At 44.4% G+C, this 17,247-nt stretch overlaps 1 protein-coding gene across 2 annotated transcripts in view; it reads left to right on the forward strand.

Annotated features, from left to right (window-relative positions):
- The window catches only part of LOC143775493 (nicotinamide riboside kinase 2-like), a 30,033-nt gene extending 15,425 nt beyond the window's left edge, over nucleotides 1-14,608 (forward strand). For both annotated transcript variants that reach the window (XM_077263682.1, XM_077263683.1), the window contains exons 2-8: nucleotides 2,642-2,732; nucleotides 3,341-3,386; nucleotides 3,522-3,705; nucleotides 5,266-5,337; nucleotides 11,662-11,768; nucleotides 11,857-11,936; nucleotides 14,423-14,608. In XM_077263682.1, coding sequence (XP_077119797.1) covers nucleotides 2,642-2,732; nucleotides 3,341-3,386; nucleotides 3,522-3,705; nucleotides 5,266-5,337; nucleotides 11,662-11,768; nucleotides 11,857-11,936; nucleotides 14,423-14,428 — 586 coding nt within the window. In that variant the 3' untranslated portion in view covers nucleotides 14,429-14,608. The remainder of the gene's footprint in view (nucleotides 1-2,641; nucleotides 2,733-3,340; nucleotides 3,387-3,521; nucleotides 3,706-5,265; nucleotides 5,338-11,661; nucleotides 11,769-11,856; nucleotides 11,937-14,422) is intronic.
- Nucleotides 14,609-17,247: the final 2,639 nt, after the last annotated feature.

Here is a 17,247-nt window from a genome sequence, read left to right on the forward strand (position 1 = left end):
CTGCAGAGCAATCGGTCCCTGTAGTGTCCTGTGCTGTCTGTATCCAGGCTGCAGAGCAATCGGTCCTTGTAGTGTCCTGTGCTGTCTGTATCCAGGCTGCAGAGCAATCGGTCCCTGTGTTGTCCTGTGCTGTCTGTATCCAGGCTGCAGAGCTATCGGTCCCTGTAGTGTCCTGTGCTATCTGTATCCAGGCTGCAGAGCAATCGGTCCCTGTAGTGTCCTGTGCTGTCTGTATCCAGGCTGCAGAGCAATCGGTCCCTGTAGTGTCCTGTGCTGTCTGTATCCAGGCTGCAGAGCAATCGGTCCCTGTGTTGTCCTGTGCTGTCTGTATCCAGGCTGCAGAGCAATCGGTCCCTGTAGTGTCCTGTGCTATCTGTATCCAGGCTGCAGAGCAATAGGTCCCTGTAGTGTCCTGTGCTGTCTGTATCCAGGCTGCAGAGCAATCGGTCCCTGTAGTGTCCTGTGCTGTCTGTATCCAGGCTGCAGAGCAATCGGTCCCTGTAGTGTCCTGTGCTGTCTGTATCCAGGCTGCAGAGCAATCGGTCCCTGTGTTGTCCTGTGCTGTCTGTATCCAGGCTGCAGAGCAATCGGTCCCTGTGTTGTCCTGTGCTATCTGTATCCAGGCTGCAGAGCAATCGGTCCCTGTAGTGTCCTGTGCTATCTGTATCCAGGCTGCAGAGCAATCGGTCCCTGTGTTGTCCTGTGCTATCTGTATCCAGGCTGCAGAGCAATCGGTCCCTGTAGTGTCCTGTGCTATCTGTATCCAGGCTGCAGAGCAATCGGTCCCTGTGTTGTCCTGTGCTATCTGTATCCAGGCTGCAGAGCAATCGGTCCCTGTGTTGTCCTGTGCTATCTGTATCCAGGCTGCAGAGCAATCGGTCCCTGTGTTGTCCTGTGCTATCTGTATCCAGACTGCAGAGCAATCGGTCCCTGTGTTGTCCTGTGCTATCTGTATCCAGGCTGCAGAGCAATCGGTCCCTGTAGTGTCCTGTGCTATCTGTATCCAGGCTGCAGAGCAATCGGTCCCTGTGTTGTCCTGTGCTGTCTGTATCCAGGCTGCAGAGCAATCGGTCCCTGTAGTGTCCTGTGCTATCTGTAACCAGGCTGCAGAGCAATCGGTCCCTGTATTGTCCTGTGCTATCTGTATCCAGGCTGCAGAGCAATCGGTCCCTGTAGTGTCCTGTGCTATCTGTATCCAGGCTGCAGAGCAATCGGTCCCTGTAGTGTCCTGTGCTATCTGTATCCAGGCTGCAGAGCAATCGGTCCCTGTAGTGTCCTGTGCTATCTGTATCCAGGCTGCAGAGCAATCGGTCCCTGTATTGTCCTGTGCTATCTGTAACCAGGCTGCAGAGCAATCGGTCCCTGTGTTGTCCTGTGCTATCTGTATCCAGACTGCAGAGCAATCGGTCCCTGTAGTGTCCTGTGCTGTCTGTATCCAGGCTGCAGAGCAATCGGTCCCTGTAGTGTCCTGTGCTATCTGTATCCAGGCTGCAGAGCAATCGGTCATTGTTTGTTGATTCCTAAGAGGCAACCCAGAGAATGGAGTCTTCACTGCCAGGTCCCTCAATGTCATGTTCTTTACCAGACCCTGGGACTCCCTACATACAGTAGGTGACTGTGGCCACACGTGTCTCCTGCTCAGGGACTGCATGAATGTATGAAGGGGATATATATACTATGATCCAAGTCACCCTTTCCAAAATGAATCCAGTCATTGGGGGGAGGCCCAGAAAGCATCAAATGTTATTTAATCCATTAAAAAAGTATACATACTTTGCAGAAGGTTGAAGTGAATTCCCCCCATAAAAACCAGCACGTTTTCAATGTGACGGCTTCCTTATTCGCATTATATACAAGGGCTAAATGCTGTCGGGCATTCACTTCATTTTTTGCGTAGATTGTATACTTTTTTTTAATAGAACATCTAACATTTGCTGTTTTTTCTGTATGCTGGGACAGCGCGTCTGTGCACTTAGCTGAATGTATACCCCTGGAAAGACTTTGTTTCCATAGGCGCCAGTGCACCAGTCAGGCCACAAGGTTTCTGTACGGAAGGTGTGCGCTGCATAGACTTTACTGGATGTGCCATATCCGTGTTTGGACAGTGGGTGCCTTTGGTGCACAGACGCCACAGCATTCATCCAGACCTTGGAGACTGTTCCCCACATGCACAGTGTGCACTTATCCTTATAAGCATCCGATTAGGATGTATCCGGGCTGTTTCCTCTTTGTATAGTAATACATTTACCGTATGTCATGTTCATATACCAGGAATTATCATACAGTATAACATGTCCTCTGTGAAGAAGTGAAGTCATGTAATGTCAGCGATGACCGCCCGGACCTCCTGCGTACTGATCTTGGATAACATTTTCACCTTGATTCAGCAGAACAGGGTGGTGGTGGGGGGGGGGTCCAGGCCTGAATTTCCAAACAAAGACTGTTCTGTATCAACATTACAGGGACCCCCGGTATCCACGGGTGGGGGATATGCACAGGACATCCATTCCCCATTCATGGCCGATGAGTAAGCGTAGCATCTTCTTTGGTCTGTGTTCTGTAATTGCACGCCTTATAGACAGCAGATGGATGTCCTGTGCCAGTCGCTCCATATTCCTCATCTCCCCTCTTCTTGTTTTAGCGTAACCAACGGTGGGAAGACGACTCTGACAAACAGGCTCATAAAGTCTCTGCCCAACTGCTGTGTTGTACATCAAGATGACTTCTTCAAGGTAGATATTATGAATTCCCCTGTAATTCGTGTGATACATATTTGTATAAGGAAATTGTAGTTACGGTACATTGTATTATTTGTAGCCTTATGTGACTTTATAATACGTTAGTGCCTCCCTATAGTTAGCACTGGGCAGTTAGGGAACTGTTCCACATATAGTAGTCATTATAGGTGGTCCGCAGCAATAATAAAGGGTCCGGCACTGATATGTGAGATCTAAAAGGCAATATCCACATGTCTGTGCAGTGAAAATGGGTGGTGCTCTGTGTAATCATAGAGAATCCACTAAATCCTTCTAGAGGAGAAGTGTGTCCTCTGCACTCGCCACGTGAATCTCCAGCCAAGATTTCCGTTTATTTACCTAAGGTGCATGCAGGAAATATACGGGCACTGCCAAAATGTTCTAGTGGCACGTATTGTTCTGTTTTAGCACTGCTACTCCTTAGTTTTTCTTTTTAGGCTTTAGACACATTAGCTGCCTAGAGATGTAATATCTGTGTTGCTGGGGATGGAGCAGTCACCTTGTACGTTCCGTCAGTCTGCTGTGTGTTGCGCCTTCACATGGACAATGCTCTTGTATATTTTTCTCTTTGATCACTGTTTCAGCCTCAGGACCAGATCAAGATTGAAGATGGATTTAAACAGTATGATGGTAAGATGGTGCCGGCCGCTCCGCCACCTTTACTTTACTGGTGACGGTGGATGCTGTTACTGGCAAATACATGAGAATGGAGTCACCGTGGAATAGGCGCGCATCCTAAAAAAAATGTGTTTGACTCCTTTCTAGTGATAAGTGCTTTGGATATTGAAGCCATGGTTGAAACCATAACAGCCTGGATAAAGGATCCTGTGAAGTTTGAGCGATCGCACGGCGTTAATAATGTTCCGGACAGCGAGACCTCTCCAGGAATTAAGGAGCAGGAGCCTTGTCATATTCTGGTCGTGGAAGGTTTTCTTCTCTACACCTATGAGTAGGTTTGTTTTTATGATGCTCGAGATGCCCATGTGATGGAGACAGAGCCGCCATCCAGCCAGCTGATGAGTGACCTGCTGAGCCGAGGTGTGCTCGTAGGTCATACGGTATAATACTGACCCGTTCATGGCCCCCGTGTGGCACTGGATTTACCCCATTATGGACCCATGGATTATAGATTCTCATTCTGAGCCACAGAATGGATCATTTGTGAATGCCACCTTATACATTCACTTATGCAAATATATGGCGGTATTTCCACAGTTATCAAGGACAATACTTTTAGGGCTCGCTCACATGAGAGAATCCATTGGACGAGCACTATGTGATGTTTTATCGGATAACATTTGGACTAATGTACTATAAGGCAGTGGAGATCTGCATTATTTTTTTCTCATACCGATTCAGCATGAGAAAAAAATTGCAGCTTGCTGAGTGGCTCCACAAATTGGATCACACACGGCCTTTCAAGTCTATCGGTGGGGGTAAAACATTGGAATGTGTTCTGGTGACATCTGAGTGCAGTCCGAATTCCAAGGACTCATTGAATGGAGAAAGTCTTAAGGTACCTTCACACTAAGCGACGCTGCAGCGATACAGACAACGATGCCGATCGCTGCAGCGTCGCTGTTTGGTCGCTGGAGAGCTGTCACACAGACCGCTCTCCAGCGACCAACTATGCCGAAGTCCCCGGGTAACCAGGGTAAACATCGGGTTGCTAAGCGCAGGGCCGCGCTTAGTAACCCGATGTTTACCCTGGTTACCAGTGTAAAATGTAAAAAAACAAACACTACATACTCACATTCGCGTCCCCCGGCATCCGCTTCCCTGCACTGTGTGAGTGCCGGCCCTAACAGCAGAGCGGTGACGTCACCGCTGCGCTCTGCTTTTACTTTACGGCCGGCACTCACAGTCAGTGCGGGAAGTGGACGGCGGGGGACAGACAGCAGAAGATGAGTATGTACTGTTTGTTTTTTTTTACATTTACGATGGTAACCAGGGTAAACATCGGGTTACTAAGCGCGGCCCTGCGCTTAGTAACCTGATATTTACCCTGGTTACCATTGTAAAACATCGCTGGTATCGTTGCTTTTGCTGTCAAACACGACGATACACGGTATCTGACGACCAAATAAAGTTCTGAACTTTCAGCAACGACCAGCGATATCACAGCAGGATCCTGATCGCTGCTGCCTGTCAAACTCAACGATATCGCTATCCAGGATGCTGCAACGTCACGGATCGCTAGCGATATCGTTTAGTGTGAAGGTACCTTTAAGGGATAATATGGTATTTATGGGCTGTGTCACTGTATTGTAGACCTCCATAAGACAAAGTTCCTAAAGCTATGGATCTGCTCTCCGAGGGTTGGGCATAGAAGGACCCAGGATCGAAAATCTGTTAATATAAAATGGCCAACTACAGTACTTGAAATAACAATTTGTAGCTCCTGCGTGCCTGAGTGTAAAATCAGCTTTTTTTACTTCTATCCTTGTACTGTGTAATATAATTTTCATAGTTTATCAATGTTAGTAATATCGTATTTTTTACGTTGCAGACCACTGATTGAGGTATTTACACACCGTTATTTCATCTCGATACCCTACGATGAATGCAAGAGGAGAAGGAGGTACGAAGTCTTTGAGTTTACAGGAATCTCACTTGTATTAGAAGTGTGTTTTTTTTTTTTTTTGGAATCTGTAGGCTCTTAGGGTATGTGTCCACGTTCAGGATTGCATCAGGATTTGGTCAGGATTTTTCATCAGTATTTGTAAGCCAAAACCAGGAGTGGAACAATTAGAGCAAAAGTATAATAGAAACATATGCTCCACTTCTGCATTTATCACCCACTCCTGGTTTTGGCTTACAAATACTGATGAAAAATCCTGACCAAATCCTGATGCAATCCTGAACGTGGACACATACCCTTACATTGCCAGAGCTGCAGTAATTCGTTATCAGTCAGGGAGGGTGACCCAGTGTCCTCTGCCATCTCACGTCCATTAATGTTATTAATAGGTTATTATTAAAGCAGCAATCACGGGACGGTGATCTAAATATGGACGGGACTTGGTGATATATTCTCGGGGCGTAAATGGACATCAGATTTAACAATAGTAAAATATGTTAGGAATAATCTACATTTAAGATTGTAGGCATAAAAATAAAGGTTTGAATGCAAGTTCTTAATGATCATTGTGTTTCATTAGCAAGTAGTGCTAACAGGTTTGTGGTTGTGGCATGCACAGGGTTAATGGCAGGAAGCGGCACGGTGCTATATCACAGGAGACAGCTGCTGGCGGGCAGGAGGGTGAGGCTGTGTGCTGTCAGCATTCTATAGCCGTGCCCCCTGGCTCTGGGTACAGGGCTGCTGGCAGGGACTGAGCTCAGCATGTGTCATGTACTGCCAGTGGGGGTTTATGTGGAGTATGGGGTCACAAGAGCCATCCCCTTCACTGCTCAATTCATATATAAATAGCCATCTATTACCTGCAAGTTGTCATTTTTTTTATGTAGATTTTTATTTTTTACTATCCTATGAACATCACCCTTATTTAAATATATTGCTACATAAATCATGTTTGTTTTTTTTAAATAATTTTCTTCATTTTGTTAAATATTGCTAGACTTTACATCAGCCCTGATCGTGATATCAGGTCTTGCTTAGTCATTCCACGGGATAGTGTAAAACAATGTGACCGGGTGAACTTTCCTATCTAGAGACATCGTGTACCAGAATCGTATAGAACGTGTGAGTTTCCTTATCACCCAAGAAACAGCCTAAATCTTCATCGTTGGATTCTGGGGTGTTATCAGCTATAGTGAGGATACGTAACATCATGAAACGACTGTACAAAGTTCTGAGAAATCAGATGGCTGTCCCAAGAGACACTAGAGATTTGAGAAGCAAGATACTTAACCCCTTCACCCCCAAGGGTGGTTTGCACGTTAATGACCGGGCCAATTTTTACAATTCTGACCACTGTCCCTTTATGAGGTTATAACTCTGGAACGCTTCAACGGATCTTGGCGATTCTGACATTGTTTTCTCGTGACATATTGTACTTCATGATAGTGGTAAAATTTCTTCGATATAACTTGCGTTTATTTGTGAAAAAAACGAATATTTGGCGACAATTTTGAAAATTTCGCAATTTTCCAACTTTGAATTTTTATGCCCTTAAATCACAGACATATGTCACGCAAAATACTTAATAAGTAACATTTCCCACATGTCTACTTTACATCAGCACAATTTTGGAACCAAAATTTTTTTTTGTGACGGAGTTATAAGGGTTAAAAGTTGACCAGCAATTTCTCATTTTTACAACACCATTTTTTTTTAGGGACCACATCTCATTTGAAGTCATTTTGAGGGGTCTATATGATAGAAAATACCCAAGTGTGACACCATTCTAAAAACTGCACCCCTCAAGGTACTGAAAAACACTTTCAAGAAGTTTATTAACCCTTCAGGTGTTTCACAGGAATTTTTGGAATGTTTAAATAAAAATAAACATTTAACTTTTTTTCACACAAAATTTATTTCAGCTCCAATTTGTTTTATTTTACCAAGGGTAACAGGAGAAAATAGACCCCAAAATTTGTTGTACAATTTGTCCTGAGTACGCTGATACCCCATATGTGGGTGTAAACCATTGTTTGGGCGCAGGGCAGAGCTCGGAAGGGAAGGAGCGCCATTTGACTTTTCAATGCAAAATTGACTGGAATTGAGATGGGACGCCATGTTGCATTTGGAGAGCCCCTGATGTGCCTAAACATTGAAACCCCCCCACAAGTGACACTATTTTGGAAAGTAGACCCCCTAAGGAACTTATCTAGATGTGTGGTGAGCACTTTGACCCAACAAGTGCTTCACAGAAGTTTATAATGCAGAGCCGTAAAAATAAAAAATCATATTTTTTCACAAAAATGATCTTTTCGCCCCCATTTTTTTTATTTCCCCAAGGGTAAGAGAAGAAATTAGACCAGAAAAGTTGTTGTGCAAGTTGTCCGGAGTACGGCGATACCCCATACGTGGGGGTAAACCACTGTTTGGGTGCATAGCAGAGCTCGGAAGGGAAGGAGCACTATTTTACTTTTCAATGCAAAATTGACTGGAATTAAGATGGGATGCCATGTTGCGTTTGGAGAGCCCCTGATGTGCCTAAACATTAAAAACCCCCACAAGTGACACCATTTTGGAAAGTGGACCCCCCTAAGGAACTTATCTAGATGTGTTTTGAGAGCTTTGAACCCCCAAGTGTTTCACTACAGTTTATAACGCAGAGCCGTGAAAATAAAAATTATTTTTTTTTTTTCACAAAAATGATTTTTTAGCCCCCAGTTTTGTATTTTCACAAGGGTATCAGGATAAATTGGACCCCAAAAGTTGTTGTCCAATTTGTCCTGAGTACGCTGATACCCCATATGTGGGGGGGAACCACTGTTTGGGCGCATGACAGAGCTCGGAAGGGAAGGAGCGCCATTTGGAATGCAGACTTAAATGGATTGGTCTGCAGGCGTCACGTTGCATTTGCAGAGCCCCTGATGTAACCAAACAGTACAAACCCCCCACAAGTGACCCCATATCGGAAACTAGACCCCCCAAGGAACTTATCTAGATGTGTTGTGAGAACTTTGAACCCCCAAGTGTTTCACTACAGTTTACAACGCAGAGCCGTGAAAATAAAAAATCTTTTTTTTCCCACAAAACTTATTTTTTGGCCCCCAGTTTTGTATTTTCCCAAGGGTAGCAGGAGAAATTGGACCCCAAAAGATGATGTCCAATTTGTCCTGAGTACGCTGATACCCCATATGTTGGGGTAAACCCCTGTTTGGGCACACGGGAGAGCTCTGAAGGGAAGGAGCACTGTTTTCCTTTTTCAACGCAGAATTGGCTGGAATTCAGATCGGATGCCATGTCCCGTTTGGAGAGCCCCTGATGTGCCTAAACAGTGGAAACCCCCCAATTATAACTGAAACCCTAATCCAAACACACCCCTTACCCTAATCCCAACAGTAACCCTAACCACTCCTCTAACCCAGACACACCCAACCCTATTCCCAACCGTAAATGTAATCCAAACCCTAACCCTATCTTTAGCCCCAACCCTAGCCCTATCACTAGCCCTATCACTAGCCCTAACCCTAGCCCCAATGGGAAAATGGAAATAAATACATTTTTTTATTTTTTCCTAACTAAGGGGGTGATGAAGGGGGGTTTGATTTACTTTTATAGCGGGTTTTTTAGCGGATTTTTATGATTGGCAGCCGTCACACACTGAAAGACGCTTTTCATTGCAAAAAATATTTTTTGCGTTACCACATTTTGAGAGCTGTAATTTTTCCATATTTGAGTCCACAGAGTCATGTGAGATCTTGTTTTTTGCGGGACGAGTTGACGTTTTTATTGGTAACATTTTTGGACACGTGACATTTTTTGATCGCTTTTTATTCCGATTTTTGTGAGGCAGAGTGATCAAAAACCAGCTATTCATGAATTTCTTTTGGGGGAGGCGTTTATACCGTTCCGCGTTTGGTAAAATTGATAAAGCAGTTTTATTCGTCGGGTCAGTACGATTACAGCGATATCTCATATCATTTTTTTTATGTTTTGGCGCTTTTATATGATAACTATTTTATAGAAAAAAATAATTATTTTGGTATCGCTTTATTCTTAGGACTATAACTTTTTTATTTTTTTGCTGATGATGCTGTATGGCGGCTCGTTTTTTGCGGGGCAAGATGACGTTTTCAGCGGTACCATGGTTATTTATATCAGTCTTTTTGATCGCGTGTTATTCCACTTTTTGTTCGGCGGTATGATAATAAAGCGTTGGTTTTTGCCTCGTTTTTTTTTTTTTTTTCTTACGTGTTTACTGAAGGGGTTAACCAGTGGGGCAGTTTTATAGGTTGGGTCGTTATGGACGCGGCGATAGTAAATGTGTACTTTTATTGTTTTTTTTTTTATTTTATTTAGCTAAAGAAATGTATTTATGGGAATAATATATATATTTTTTTTCTTTATTTAGGATATTTTTTTTTTTTTACACACATGTGGGGAATTTTTTTTTAACTTTTTTACTTTGTCCCAGGGGGGGACATCACAGATCATTGATCTGACAGTGTGCACAGCACTCTGTCAGATCGACGATCTGCTGTACAGGGCTGCAGGCTTACCAGCGTCTGCTCTGAGCAGGCACTCGGTAAGCCACCTCCCTCCCTGCAGGACCCGGATGCCGCGGCCATCTTGGATCCGGGACCTGCGGCGAGGAGGGAGGTAGGAGACCCTCGGAGCAACGCGATCACATCGCGTTGCTCCGGGGGTCTCAGGGAAGCCCGCAGGGAGCCCCCTCCCTGGGCGATGCTTCCCTATACCGCCGGTACACCGCGATCATGTTTGATCGCGGTTTGCCGGGGGTTAATGTGCCGGGGGCGGTCCGTGACCGCTCCTGGCACATAGTGCCGGATGTCAGCTGCGATATGCAGCTGACACCCGGCCGCGATCGGCCGCGCTCCCCCCGTGAGCGCGGCCGATCGCGTATGACGTACTATCCCGTCGGTGGTCATACGGGCCCACCCCACCTCGACGGGATAGTACGTCAGATGTCAGAAAGGGGTTAAACTATGGGAATTTAGTGTTTTGTCCAATTTCTGTTGTAAATGTCAATTTTTTTCCAAGAACAATTACTCAAATTTGGTTCAACATATGTTTTAAATAATCTTTATCTTTTTAGGATTTTTTTTTTTTAAACAAAAACCTTTATCTGCTGTAATGGTAATCGATTATTAAATGCTGCTGTGAATCGATGATTTAAAGGGAACCTGTCTCCCCCAAAATCAATGCTGAGCTAAGCCCACCGGCATCAGGGGCTTATCTACAGCATTCTGTAATGCTGTAGATAAGCCCCCGATGTATCCTGAAAGATGAGAAAAAGAGGTTAGAGTATACTCATCAAGGGGCGGTCCGATCCGATGGGCGTTGCTGTCCGGTCCGGGGCCTCCCATCTTCTTACAATGACTTCCTCTTCTTGTCTCCACACTGTGGCTCTGGCACAGGCATCCTTTGTCTGCCATGTTGAGGGCAGAGCAAAGTACTGCAGTGCGCAGGCGCCGGGAAAGGTCAGAGAGGCCCGGCACCTGCGCACTGCAGTACTTTTGCTCTGCCCTCAAAAGGGCAAACAAAGGACGCCGGAGCCGCAGCGTGAATACAAGAGGATGTCATCATAAGAAGATGGGAGGCGCGGGACCGCCCCTGGGTGAGTATAATCTAACCTCTTTTTCTTATCTTTCATGATACATCAGGGGCTTATCTACAGCATTACAGAATGCTGTAGATAAGCCCCTGATGCTGGTGGGCTTAGCTCACCTTCGATTTTGGGGGTGACAGGTTCCCTTTAACAGCAGCAATCAAAGCTATTGTTGATAGCTCCTGTTAGAGGCAGATGCTGGCTGCGCACTGCAGCCAACATCTGCCTTGTATATCAGAGGGTGCAGCTCCTGAGCCTGTTGTATACATGCTCGCCTTAACCGTGACGTATAGTTAGGTCAGTGGGCAAAGAGGTTAAACATTTGCTACCCTTGATTCCCATGCATAAGGGTTTAAAGTCACAAACGTGCAACAATGTATCACACTGTATGTAAGAATGGAGATGAAGTTAGATGAAATATAATAAAGGGGTTGATCTCTGAATCCAGCCACTTATTTAGGTATGGTGAATGAGTTATTAAAGATTTGTACTTTGCGGAATCCATGAACGCTATCCAGGAGGAGCTTAGGAAAATTTTGGCTGCCCTCTCTGTTGCTACTATTATCTTAGTTATACAGTGCTTGTCAAATTCAGCTCATCCTCTGCTCATATCTGTATCCATGTAAGCCAGGGCATGGCGCCATCTCCTCTCCATCACTGTATGTAGCCATTTCTGATGCCTGATGTTTCATTTGTAACAGTTCCAGAAATTACACAGTTCCAGATCCACCGGGACTCTTTGATGGCCATGTCTGGCCAATGTATGTGAAGCACAAAAATATCATGGAGGAAATGAATGTAATTGTGGGTAAGTGCTTATACTATGTGTTTTTGTATGAATTAAGTAACTGAAAATGGTCATGTGGAAAAAAAAAACGTGTTTCTTTTCTTTATAGAACAACTTGATGGGACAAATACAAGAGAAGAATTGTTTAACCGAGTATACGGAGATCTGCTGAACCTGATCAACAGCGAGGTAAATGCCCTATAATTCATCTCCAAGAAGCATCAATACATTTCTGCTCCCTGGGTGACCACAGTTAAAATAGAAAACCTGTCTGGTTTATGTGATCCACCTCCCTGAAGTCAGAACCAAATGGGCTTTCTATCCTAAGAGCAGTTATTAGACAGCAGATAACTGGACTGTATAACATGACCAGGGCAAGCAGAGCTGTTGTAAAAACTGCTATGGATTACAGGACGCAAAGTATAAAATTACAGAACTTTTCTAGTAAAGGCATGCACCTTTAATAGATTCCCATTTCAAGACTTTGATTATGGTTTGGGGGATCTTGCTTAGTTCCTGTTGAGCGATCCAAACATCCCTCCGGAAACTGTATTTCAATGCAATGTTAAGTAGAGGTCTCAAAGTTTAATATTCATTAATTTTATTAAAGTAAATACTAGCAAAATGACTTTATTTGCAGTTTGTTTGAAATTCCCCAGTATAATTATGGCTGGACCATACATGATAGCTGTAGATAAAGATACATTGCTCAAAAAAATAAAGGGAACACTTAAACAACAGAAAATAACTCCAAGTAAATCAAACTTCTGTGAAATCAAACTGTCCACTTAGGAAGCAGCACTGTTTGACAATCAATTTCACATGCTGTTGTGCAAATGGAATAGACAACAGATGGAAATTATCAAGACACAATAAAGGAGTGGTTCTGCAGGTAGGGACCACAGACTACATCTCAGTACCAATGCTGTCTTGCTGATGTTTTGGTCACTTTTAAATGTTGGTTGTGCTTTCACACTCGTAGTAGCATGAGACGGACTCTACAACACACACAAGTAGCTCAGGTAGTACAGCTCATCCAGGATGGCACATCAATGCGAGCTGTGGCAAGAAGGTTTGCTGTGTCTGTCAGCGTAGTGTCCAGAGGCGCTACCCGTAGACAGGCCAGTACACCAGGAGATGTGGAGGGGGCCGTAGGAGGGCAACAACCCAGCAGCAGGATCGTTACCTCAGCTTTTGTGCAAGGTGGAGCACTGCCAGAGCCCTGCAAAATGAGCTCCAGCAGGCCACAAATGTGCATGTGTCTGCACAAACTGACAGAAACTGACTCCATGAGAATGGTCTGAGTGCCCACCGTCCACAGATGGGGGTTGTGCTCACAGCCCAACACCGTGCAGGACACTTGGCATTTGCCACAGAACACCAGGATTGGCAAATTCGCCACTGGCGCCCTGTGCTCTTCACAGATGAAAGCAGGTTCACACTGAGCACTGCGGAAGACGTGACAGAGTCTGGAGACACCGTGGAGAGCGATCTGCTGCCTGCAGCATCCTTCAGCATGATCGGTTTGGCAGTGGGTCCGTAATGGTGTGGGGTGGCATTTCTTTGGAGGGCCGTATAGCCCTCTTTGTGCTTGCCGGAGGTAGCCTGACTGCCATTAGGTACCGGGATGAGATCCTCAGATCCCTTGTGAAACCATTTGCTGGTTTGGTTGGCCCTGGGTTCCTCCTAATGCAGAACAATGCAATACCTCATGTGGCTGGAGTGTGTCCAGTCCAGTTCCTGCAAGATGAAGGCATTGAAGCTATGGACTGGCCTGCCCGTTCCCCAGACCTGAATCTGATTGAACACATCTGGGACATCATGTCTCGCACCATCCACCAACGTCACGTTGCACCACAGACTGTCCAGGAGTTGGCAGATAGTCCAGGCCTGGGAGGAGATCCCTCAGGAGACCGCCGTCTCATCAGGAGCATGCCCAGGCGTAGGGAGGTCATACAGGCACGTGGAGGCCACACACACTACTGAGCATCATTTCCTTGTCTTGAGGCATTTCCACTGAAGTTGGATCAGCCTGTAACTTAATTTTCCACTTTGATTTTGAGCATCACTCCAACTCCAGACCTCTGTAGGATTTTAGTTGTGATTTACGTTGATCAATTTTAGGTTTTATTGTTCTCAACACATTCCACAATGTAATGAATAAAGATCTACAACTGGAATATTTCAGTCAGTGATATCTAGGATGTGGGATTTTAGTGTTCCCTTTATTTTTTTGAGCAGTGTGTGTATCTATCTATCTATATGTATGTATGTTTGTTTGTATCTATCTATATATGTGTATGTATATTCTCTCTCCTCAGTTAATTTTGAAAAGTGCTGCAGGATATGTTGGTACAATATAAATATTATTATTATTATTATTATTAGACCAAGCAGAGTCGCATTCTTGGCTTGACCAAACAGATCAATGACTCTTGCACCTCATTCTGGATCTGTCATGGCCCTCTTCTTTTATGATTGAAAGCTCTGAGTTTACAGAAGTCTGAGAAGGGCATAGATTGAAGGTTCACTGAACTGCTCGGCCTTGCCAAGCTTGGTTTGAACAGTCATTTTGTGCTCATACGATAATCACAGAGACATCCTTTTTACACTGTTTTTATTCTACAGCATCTATTACTAGATAATGTAATTCTTGTTTATCTCTTTGTTTGCAGAATTAAGTTGCAAAACACAAGTGGCCTTACCGCCTGGAAATGCCTTTCGGATTATAACTTATACCACCTGTTTTTCACTCGCTTTGTCTAGAGGTTTTTTTTTTTTTAAAGTTTTTATTGTCAATTTTATAACTTGACCTCAAGCCAAAAGCACTCCACTCCAATAAACTATTTCTTCTAATCCAACATTGCGTCCTAACTTGTAAATGTATATAAAAACCAAGATATGGGTTCCCATTGCTTCAGAGAAGCTGCACTTCCTAGCATCTATATAGAGAAAAATCTGATTTGTCAATGTAAAAATAAAGTATTAATTTTGTGATATAATTAAGATGTTTTAAAGCGATCCTGCAGTCACAGCTAAAATGTGACTGTACATGGGATACTGTATAGCCAACGTACCTGGCGCCCTTCCAATGCCGCCATCTGTCTGCAGAGACTGGAGTTCTGGAAAGAAAGGAACTGAGTCATGATGTTATACTTGTCCTATGTTTAGTAAAATATTCAGTTTTGACTGGAGGGTTAATGTGCTAAGATTAAAATAAGTAACAGAAACCTGTGAATCGTCAGCCTTTGTAAGGCCTCTTTTACACGGGGCAGAATCCTATAGTTTGTAAATGGACTTCTTTGCTTTAAAATGTGTTTAAGAAAACGCCTGGTGTGAATGTGGCCAGAAGGTCACGGTCTCCTGACCATAATAAGCTACATGAAACACATTAGTTGTAAAGCTAATGTAATCGATTTGTTCAGAAAGTACATACTGATTATATGCTTTTAAAGGAGTTGATTGGACTTGGGACAAAAGTCTGCAGTCGCAGCGTGCATGCTGTCAAAATGTCAAGGTGCGTCTAGTGGTCATGGATTTGCATACTTGCGGTCACATGCTGATTAGTCTCAACTGGCTTTTCTCAATTCTATTCAGAGGAGCTGAGCAATAGTGATGAGTGAACGTGCTGGCATAAGGCGTTATCTGAGCATGCTTGTGTGCCAAGAGCAGGGCTGTGGAGTCGGAGTTAGTTTTGGTTGGAGTCGGTAGAAATGTACCGACTCCCGCTTTAAAAAAAAAAAAATGTATTAATATTTCATATTTGAACTTTCATATGAATTTTATAAATGTTACTCAAATATATATGTTCTATCAAACGATCAACAACAGTGATAAGCAGTTCTGCTGGAGACATTTCTTAAGGTACCGTCACACTAAGCGACTTTGCAGCGAGAACGACGACGATCCGTGACGTTGCAGCGTCCTGGATAGCGATCTCGTTGTGTTTGACATGCAGCAGCGATCTGGATCCCGCTGTGATATCGCTGGTCGGAGCTAGAAGTCCAGAACTTTATTTCATCGCTGATTACCCGCTGTCATCGCTGTATCGGCGTGTGTGACGCCGATACAGCGATGTGTTCACTTGTAACCAGGGTAAACATCGGGTTACTAAGTGCAGGGCCGCGCTTAGTAACCCGATTTTTACCCTGGTTACCATTGTAAGTAAAAAAAAAAAAAAACTACATACTCACCTTCTGATGTCTGTCACGTCCCCTGGCGTCCACATGGTTACGCGCTGCTGCCGAGAACTTCATGCACTGAATGTGTCAGCGCCGGCAGTAAAGCAGAGCACAGCGGTGACGTCACCGCTGTGCTCTACTTTACTGCCGGCGCTCACAGTCAGTGCAGGAAGCTCTGAGCAGCAGCGCGTAACCATGTGGACGCCGGGGGACGTGACAGACATCAGAAGGTGAGTATGTAGTGGTTTTTTTTTTACTTTTACAATGGTAACCAGGGTAAATATCGGGTTACTAAGCGCGGCCCTGTGCTTAGTAACCCGATATTTACCCTGGTTACCCGGGTACTGCAGGGGGACTTCGGCATAGTTGAAGACAGTTTCAACGATGCCGAAGTCGTTGACGTCTCTACAGTGACCTAAACAGCGACGCTGCAGCGATCGGCTCGTTGTCTATTTCGCTGCAGCGTCGCTGAGTGTGACGGTACCTTTACTTCTTGTGTGTCACTGTTCTCCACTGCCCTTATCTAATCTTATACTAGGTTAACCTCATGCTGCCCCAACCCCCCTACTTACAATGTATGAAACTGAAAGTGAAAATGTGTTGCAAATTCTTAGTAGTAAAGCTCCTCCTCTAGACTAGATGTTTACTAGGTGTGCATCTTCCAAGCATCTCACAGCTGCTACTCAGAAGAGGAAGACTGTAAGGGCTCATTTCCACATGCGAGTCACACGTCCGTTTCTCGCATGTGAAAACCAAGCTGTGGCGCCGGCACTCCAGAGCGGAGCGTGCGGCCGCATAGGAACACATGGAGCTGCACAGCTCCGCTCCAAAGTGACGGCGCCAGAACTTGGTTTCCACATGCGAGATACGGACGTGTGACTCGCATGTGGAAATGAGCCCTAAGAAGTATTATCCTTTCAACAAACTTTGCATCAGTTAACTGTGAGTACATGAGGAATAACAGTATTACTGACCACTATATCAGTTGTACTACCTGGCAATAATTTTGTACAATTGTTTTTAGGAAAAACAATTCTCATTTGGATTGTGAATGCAGAATTAAAAACCTGAGAATGTCAAAGAAGCGTCACATTAAATCAGCTGTATTTGAACATTTCACCATCACTCAAGATAGAAAACATTATGTCTGTCAGTGTATGACAAATGATCCAGACGAAAACAAATGCTGTGAAGCCAAGATCAGTGCATATTCAGGCAAAGATAAAAATGCTCCTACCAGAGCTTCTAATCTAAAGAGACATTTACAGCGCTTTCATCCAGAAGTACTGAAATCAGTGGATGAGAAAGACTGCATCCAA

Source organism: Ranitomeya variabilis, chromosome 5 (genome assembly GCF_051348905.1).
Source record: "Ranitomeya variabilis isolate aRanVar5 chromosome 5, aRanVar5.hap1, whole genome shotgun sequence".
Taxonomy (NCBI): Eukaryota; Metazoa; Chordata; class Amphibia; order Anura; family Dendrobatidae; genus Ranitomeya; species Ranitomeya variabilis.